Source organism: Centruroides sculpturatus, unplaced genomic scaffold (genome assembly GCF_000671375.1).
Source record: "Centruroides sculpturatus isolate CEXI.00-Female unplaced genomic scaffold, Cexi_2.0 scaffold250, whole genome shotgun sequence".
Lineage (NCBI taxonomy): Eukaryota > Metazoa > Arthropoda > Arachnida > Scorpiones > Buthidae > Centruroides > Centruroides sculpturatus.
This window is the reverse complement of record NW_019384557.1, coordinates 521,606-530,364: the sequence shown is the minus strand read 5'-3', so window position 1 is coordinate 530,364 and position 8,759 is coordinate 521,606. Positions and strand designations below refer to the sequence as shown.

Here is an 8,759-nt window from a genome sequence, read left to right as displayed (position 1 = left end):
TTTAGTTTGATTCCGTACGATATGAAAATATTTAGTTCCTGAAGATTTAATAATAAACTATATCTTTTTATCGTCGCAAATTCCCTCTTTTCATTAAGATGCTAATATTAATTTAGTACTCTCAGGTAAATTTTTTCAGTCCTCAACTTATGCTCAAAATTCTGAAGAATCCATCATAACACTTTCAGTTTTCTGTAGATTTTCATGCCGGTCTTGAATTATAAGACTAATTACTGTGTTACCTTTGTATAGTTTAAATACTGTGACCAGAGAAGAGAAGAGACCTTTTTTATACTAGTTTGGTAAACCCCATATACCATTTTTCAGAATGATAACTTATTGTTAAAAGGCATAAAATAAAATCACAGGATTTCAAAGAAAATTAATTATATTGAAATGCAGTTATCGCAGTATTAATTAATTTTAAAAAGATTTAAGATAGAGTAATGTATGCGCAACTGTAATGTGATTATGAAAATATCTTTCTATCAGCGACAATATCAGACCTACTGCTACCATTAATACTACGATTTATTGTTTATATTAATAACTGAAGGAAATGCTAAATTTCAGTTAGATGCTACCGAAAATAAAGGTGTAATTTTTCTCTGTACGAGATACGGTGCAAGTTCACGAACCCCGAAGTCTACGGATTCCAAAATAAGATCCATCCGAATTGAGCAGAACTCATTTCTGATCATTACTAAAAGACAACTAATAAGCATTTTTATAAAAATATCGAATGAAACGTCTTACGTAAAATTTTATATAAGTTAATGAAAATTTTAATACTCTTAAAATTTAATTGAGATCGCATCTTAAGTTGTTTACTGTTATATCTTAAATGACGCGAGTCTCAATCTTCAATATCTAAAATCTGAAAACATTGTAATGTGACATTATAAATCCATATTCTAACGATTTATTCGGATTCTATATATGTATATATAAAATTATAACCATTGATTGAGGCAAAAATATTTATACTAAATTTTAAGGAAAGTCTTATCTTCATCTTCAGTTTTGCTCTCGTTCTCTACAGGAAATCACTAAAGAGGACTTAATATATATGTTAATTAGCAGACTTTTGAAATTATATTTACAAATTAGGTATATTTTTTTGTTATTTTTAGCATCGAGTGCTATTAAAGTTGCTAATTCTACTCTCATCATAAACAAAAGACTCTTTCGTGTCAGACACCTTTCGTCAGAACTGAGATCACTCGACGACTCGTATTTCAGGTAATAAGGAGTTACAGAATAACAAAGTGTAGTTTCCTTATCTATTTTAAAACTTACAAAGAACATCTTTCAAAACACTTAATTACAGTGTAAGTACATCAACATAGTTACAGTTTACAACTAGACTTTTGTTAAAGGAAAAACTTCATCTCAATTTTTATTTGAACTAATTATGCACGAAACTCTTACGAAAATGTTAAGATTTTGAGTAGAAAAACCTTCCAAATTAATTCTACATCAAATTTTAGCAAAATGTTTTATTTACAACTATTCGATTCGAAGGAAAATAATTTCGGACCATCCATAATTACTTATTTAAGCTAACAAGGAAATAATCTCTAAAGATAATATCTCAACAGATAATTTGTAAGGATATTAGGAAAATTTTTTAAATGTTAATAACTTTTTAAAATAAAACATTTTCATTATTTGTTACTGAAGTAAAATAAAAACAAAATTGTTTTGTGATGTTAATTTCGAGGGATTTGTAAGTGTGAAAACACTAGAAAGAATGCAAAGTTCATCTGAATTTTGAAACATTTTTGGGATTTTGACTATTCGAATTATACAAATTTAACCAAAATTCAATTTTAATTTGGCTTTAGAATATATTGCATTCAGAAATGTAAGGAAATCTTTCGTTGACGATATTAAAGCATTTTATATCAACGAACAAAGCATTTTATATATATGTTTTGTATAATTAAATCATTTAATTGATTGAATTTTATCTTTTATTATAAACGAAATATAACTTTAAATTTGTTCTTACGAATTCAAAAAGATTTTACATAATTACGTCAGTTTTAAAGATGTTTCTTGGAATATTTTCTACGTTAATAAATATTTGGCTTATATAAAATTAGGAATTATTAATACATCTGGAATTACACAAGAAAAATTATAAAATTTTAATTTTAAGATATTTATAATTTTAAAATATTAGAAAAATAAGAGACATATTCTATTTATAAATAAGTTATTAAAATAGTTTTGGAAATTTAAATGATGTAACCTAAGTTTTGGCCTTTTTGATAAACAACTATTCTTACAATAATAGAATCTTTAAAGATTTAAGCAATTAAATTTAGTGCTGTAACGGTTGTGGAGTTCGATGTTTACGCAAGACAGCAGACTTACCGTTATTGATTAATCTGATTTCTTGCACAATAATATCCATTTTGTGCTAAGTCGTTCTGCTGATTGACATCCCGGTGATCAAAGTGGCCGGGTGTTAAGAAGGTAGTAAACGAGGGCGGCGCCGCCGGTGGCTGCGAATTTCTACAAGACAAATCGTGTTCAGCCAACAAACGCTGCAGTTGTTTGATATACAAAATAGCAGATCGAAGAGTCTCTACTTTACTAGCTCTCTTGGTACGAGTTCTGTACGGGACGTGCTGTCTAAGAGCAGCGAACCCCAAATTCACCAATCTCACTCTCTTCCTTTCTCTTTCGTTCCTTCTGGCAACGGTGGTTGCGGGACTCTCTGCGTTTCCAAATCTGCACGGTCGACGATTTTTACCGTTTCTGGTACATCCGCCGTCATAAGTGGCACCGTAATAGGCCCAGACGGACCTAGACGCGTCGCCGTCGCTGCAATGGTAGATCACCCTACCCTGATAGTTCATCTTTTACATTAAGGTGTTTCCTAACCGTACAGCTCTTTAATCCTTCGTTCCACCAACTGACAGAAGTACCGAGCCGCTATTGTATGGGAGGTTAAAGGTTACGACCTAACCCCGGGGTGAATCGTGCCTCCGCTCGCTCTATACGGAAGGATTTCGTTCTGGTTGGTCGATCGGCACGATTGTGCTTCCGCCGAGTGAACTATGGTTACTTCACCGAGCTACACTCGTTTAAAACAGGTAACTTTCGTTAATTCCCAGAGGGTTTAACGCCATGTCCCACTAACGATTGCAGGTTAACCCCCGAGTTCTGCATTAAACGCCACTAAATATATTCAACTTTTCTCCTACTTGTTGCTTTTTTTTCTTAATAAGACCTCCCCCGAGTTTCGGCCGTGACAAGAGATGTTCCGGGTGAGAAAGAACAACTCGGTTCGTTTGATGTCGGCCGACTTGCGTGATATCAGCTGTTTAATCATTTTATATCCATGATATATGTCACGAATTTTTCATAAAAACGTTTAGCGGATTAAGTATTATTAATTATCTATGTAACAATAATATTTGTGATGTTAAGAGGTCTGTTAAAAGTATGCGAAATGATTACTTTTTTATTGCTCTTCAAGGATTTATTATGGCAAAACCGCGCTTCGATCCACTTAAAGTTCTTTAAAATATACGTTAAGTTGTTAATTTAACTTTTTGTTTAGATAATTAACAAAGTTTTTATTCTTCGATTTAAATTAATCAGCTTATTAATTGGAACAAGTGAAAGGTAACGTAATTAATCAGACTAAATTCCAGTTATAACAAAATATTCCTCGTTCGGAGTTTACGAGAACACTACCGCAGACGAATAGCCCGGCGAGGTGAGAAACTGTCAAATGCTTGTGTTAAGTACGTGTTAAAAACGTTAGGCGAATGTTAAATAGGACAAGTCACGCGTTGCATTCTACATAATTGATATGCCTAGTTTTTGAAGCTATTTCTAGAGTCAAATTCACCAAATTATGCAAACCAATATATCATTTATCATTCTACGTCGAGTAGATAGATCCCGCCAAGATAAGGTTATCCTGTTAAGAAGTATATTGCCCGATAGACGTATATATAACTATAATTTGTTACGGTTCAACACCTCCGTGTTTAAAGCTTTTTAACCTTTGACACAACTTTTTGATCGGACCGTTATTTCCATTGCTAATCTTTTTCTCCCTCGCTCTTCGTATCATCTCAAAGAATACTTCCAGATTATATGCATTTTAATTATTTCAATTTTATATTATGGCAATGAATATATAATTTAACAATTTTACATCAAATCCGTGATTTTTTTGCTGTAATTTAATGTTTAAAAAATACGAAATATTATTCAGTTTTGTATGATATTTGCATTCAGATATTCCTAATAAATACATGTTTTACATAACTAATAATTTTTTCTTTTTTTTTCATTAAGTAATAAATTATTGTACTCATAAAATTTAAAATTTATTTTTAATATAGGTATTCAAGGATACATTAAAACGTAGTTTTAAAAATAGAACATTTTTCTTCATTGAGGATAAAGATATAATTCATATAAACACTTAGAATTTTATGTGAACAGAAATTTTTTACGCTACTTTCTGAGAATAAAGTGTAATTGTTCATATAGTCAAACATCTGAACAACGGGTACTGACAAATACAAAAAAAATGGCTGTTGTTTGAAGGTTGTTTTGTATGCATCTTTTTTATAATAAAAACAAAATCGAAACATCAACAATGGCTACTAACACAAATTTGCTTTTTTGCCTAAATATGAAAAATTACTTTCGAACAGAACTTATCTCGTACTTTCAATAGATACAGATAGATAAGTTCCTGCGTGTGTTGTGGAGTAAATTACTTGTGTATCAAATATATTGTTGGGCTGCAATTTGAAAAATTGTAGACCTATAAATTCCCACTGTCTGTCGTCTTTCCTTAATCTCGAGAACCCGGAGTTAGATTAAAGACGAGACCAGAAATGGAAACCAAAGGGCAAGAGGCCTTTGCTATAGCGAAAGACAAAGTTTGATTCGTATCCTAAATCAACACCAAAATTAAAACTATTTTATTATTATTTAGTTCTTTACAATCTATAATTTACTAGGGATGATACTTTCAATTTATTTCCCAAATTTATCATTTTTATTTCTTTTTCGTAACTTTAAAACGCCTTTAGACTTTCTCTAGAATATTATTTATAATACGGAAAAAATTTTACTTTTGTTATTTTTTAATCACTTTACTAACGTTGTTTTATAGAAGAAAGCGGAGGCCCAGAATGGGACATAACTGTGCCAACGTGGATCAAAAAGGCTGCGTGTCAAAACATAATTTTTCATTATTGTCCCCCATTAATTCGTACTGTCTTTACCGTATTTATGCAGCGTGATTCATAAAACCATCAGTAGCTCACGACTCCGTTGCATTCGGCCGAACGAAAACGATTAAGACATCAAATACATTAATATCTAAATTATAACTTGCATAAAGTGTTGGGCAATAATTTTTACTACTGCTATGGAAGATTAGAACTTTTCGCCAACAGCGAATTTATTTAGTTGTCAAACGGCCTCAACCGCGAATTAGGGTGTTTAAGAAGGTCACGTGCGCTACCCACGTATCAATTTCGCCAATAAGCTCTTTCCGGTAACGACCGTGTCATGAAATGGTACTTAAGAAAAAAACAAAATGTTAATTTACCTTTCTCCTCTCGATAATTTACACAACATTAAATACATCCGCCATTTTTCGTGATTTTGATACAATTGATAAGAATGTTGGTTTTACGGTGACATCGATGACCTCGGCAACCGGCAAAGGTCGTCTTTAACCCCACTGACGTCATTGGCGTGGGAATTTTGCTCGACTAATCGGTGTTCAACTTTATTTTTCTTTTTTATCCGTGTTTATTCCGGATATTATAATTGTAACGTAAATTAAAACCTTCGGTTTTTACTGTTAAAATTTTATCGCGTAAACGTTATGTCTAACTTCAGCGTTTTTATCATTTTATTATACTTTAAAAACGGGACGATGCCAGTTATTTTTAAATATGCTTTTATAAAGTATAAAACTGTATATAACACTGTAAATGAAAGAACGAATGAAATATTAGCTGAAGAGGATATAGCCATATTTTCAATAAATTGAGGAATGCTCCATTTTTCGTACGGAAAATACGTCGACAATGACCGATATTTCGAGACTCAAATATAAACAAATGTCCTCTAATGTAAAGACTAGCTTCACAACTTTATCAGTTATTATACGTGGAGTGATGCATATCGTCCGTAATTATGTAATAGGCCTACTATCGAAGTATTAAGAAGCGAATTCTATTACGATCGTACTACTATCATTATTATATATACAGTTAAGTATATATACATACATTTATGAGGCCACTTTCGGGGTATACAATTTCAGGCCACATAAATGAGTTGATAACCTAGGTGGGGTTATAAAAAATTGATATACAGAACTGTTGCTAAAAGTTTAATACATATTATAAAAGCAATCAAAAAAGAATAAATAAAATAAAATTTAAAAATTTACTTAATAACCTATTGTATCCTTCGCAATATACAGTAATTCAAACTTTCATATAGGGTAATATATTAACACTGAATAATAGAATATTGAAATTTAGAGCATATGTACAGTACTGTACTATACAGTATAGTATAGAACAATGAATGCTAGCTGTTTGCATTAGGATTTATTCAAGTAATATTCGCATTTTTCATCCGATGCTTGCCCGCTGGTATTTAATTAAAAACAAAATTATTTTATTTGAATCGTTTGAATCGTTCTTGTGTATTGTCAGCAGTAAAGATGAATAGCAATAGGAAAAGCAAAACTTTCCGTTGTGTTCCAAATTGAAATTCCAAAACCATAAGGGAGCTCGATATAAGTTTTAATCCATTTCCACATGAAAAACATGATTATTCGGAAATCAGAATTCGGAAAAACTAAACGACGGAAAGAGTGGATTCGACTGTCAAGAACTGGCAAGAAAAGTTTATCGATTGTCCAGCTTTATACAAACAAGTTATACTGTCAATTGTACAAAATTTTTCCTTTAAGTTTAAAATGCCAGTAACTTTTGCGGGACAGATGTCAAAGCTAATGTTTGATCATAAAGAGCACAAATAGCCTATATATAGAACGATCTCGCGAACGATTTGTTTCAATAATAGCCTACCCATAAAATGACGTGTCCCGCTAGCAATAATAATTTTTGCTATCGGGACACGTCATGTTATATGCTAGGATATATGCTGCTTGAAGCTGTTTATCGAGATATTTCATAGAAGGAGAATAATTATTATTATCGTATAAAATATCTTGATAAATAGCTACATGCAGCATATATCATTATATCTGACAGCAATATATGATTAATTTTATGTTGACTAGTTACAAGCAACCCAGAGAGAGTAGCCATTTTGTAAAAGTATAGCGCTCTCTATAGTTCATGAAAAACGCAAATATAATACAGTACTAAACAGAAATGTTTAGTACTGTACTATATGGTTTACAGTTATATTTTTACAAAATACAATCAGTTTTTGTATAAAATTATTAAATAAATATTTAATTGTCTTTTTTCTTACTAAATTCTGGAGATAAAATTTGTCCAGTGTAAGTAAAGATTATTTCATTTAAATATCATCTGTGGGAAGAAACTGGTCAAAATGTTTCAAAACTATAGTAACAAAGCTCAATTCCATTTAATGTGCTTCAAATAATGCGTTGAGTACGGAAATGTATTTTCCTATTCCGTTGGCCATATCAATAGAGATATTCATCAGTTTAGGACATTCCTAATAAATTTGTTAGTTTTTTCACTCCTATCTTGGCTACTTAAGCGAGGTGGCCAGTGGTCACCAGAATTCAGTTTGATTTATATTAAAACTTTGTAGTTTTACAGGGGAATTTCAGAAATAGCCACATAGGCGAAGTGACCATAAATCGAATTGTACTACATAGGCGTAAAATCGCCAAGTTTTTAAATATATTGAGTGGGCTCGAAGTGGACTAAACTAGCTGTAAAAGTTTGAAAGAAAAATAAATATAAATCAATCAGATCTGATATAACTTATCTATAGGCTATATAATTGCTTAACACCAAAATATGAGGTTGTCGTAGTGACAACAGTTCAGTTTTAATTCGTCACTGTGGTAATTTAAAGAAATGTCTCACAAATTAAAATGTGCCTGTAATTTGTGCACCATTATTTTACTAATGATTATATTAATTATAATAAAAAGTTCTGTAAATTCGTCGAACTGTATTTCCTCGAATTTTAGTGTATCCTAATCCTATTTTTATAAGATTAATTTTATTTGTGCAAATGTATCTTTATCAGCACGCTCTAAGAATGCAACACGCGAGCATATTACAATCATATTATACAGTTAAAATTGGTTATTATTTCAAGTGGGAAGAAATTGCGGAATTAAAATAGCTTTCACAAATTTTGTTTCTCGTAATTTCTGATATCAAATGATTAAATCTAATTATATGAGGTACAGTACAACTTTTCGGAAGCTACGGAATTTATATTTGAATATAATTCAATATAGAGACTACAGCATTGCCATTAACACAATTATTAATTATATCACAGATAATTTGCTTTCAGTCCAAACGCTATTCGTTTAATAAAATCGTTTCATAACAGTGATTTTTTAATGCAAATTTATTTAAAACTCATTAATTTGGATTGAAAAATAAATTTTGAATACATTTAAAGTTTCCAAGGTAAAATACAAAAACGTGTTGTTGGGATCATATTTTAATCCAGATTAAATTTTATATAACAAACCTGTATAAAGGAGTTAAGCTTCATACACT

At 31.0% G+C, this 8,759-nt stretch overlaps 1 protein-coding gene and 1 long non-coding RNA gene across 2 annotated transcripts; one reads left to right on the top strand and one right to left on the bottom strand.

Moving 5' to 3' along the window:
* LOC111623909 lies at positions 1-1,592 on the top strand. The gene is made up of 3 exons (XR_002756494.1): positions 1-125; positions 1,134-1,242; positions 1,331-1,592. It is a non-coding gene; the product is annotated as an uncharacterized LOC111623909 (long non-coding RNA).
* A 792-nt stretch (positions 1,593-2,384) lies between these two features.
* On the bottom strand, positions 2,385-2,870 carry LOC111623896 (achaete-scute homolog 2-like). The gene has a single exon (XM_023366626.1). The coding sequence runs from the start codon at positions 2,868-2,870 to the stop codon at positions 2,385-2,387; it is 486 nt and encodes a 161-aa protein (XP_023222394.1).
* Between the last annotated feature and the right edge of the window lie 5,889 nt (positions 2,871-8,759).

What these genes read in the sequence shown, in the direction of transcription:
- LOC111623896 (XM_023366626.1), bottom strand. Translation starts at nt 2,870, where the DNA reads ATGAACTATCAGGGTAGGGTGATCTACCATTGCAGCGACGGCGACGCG.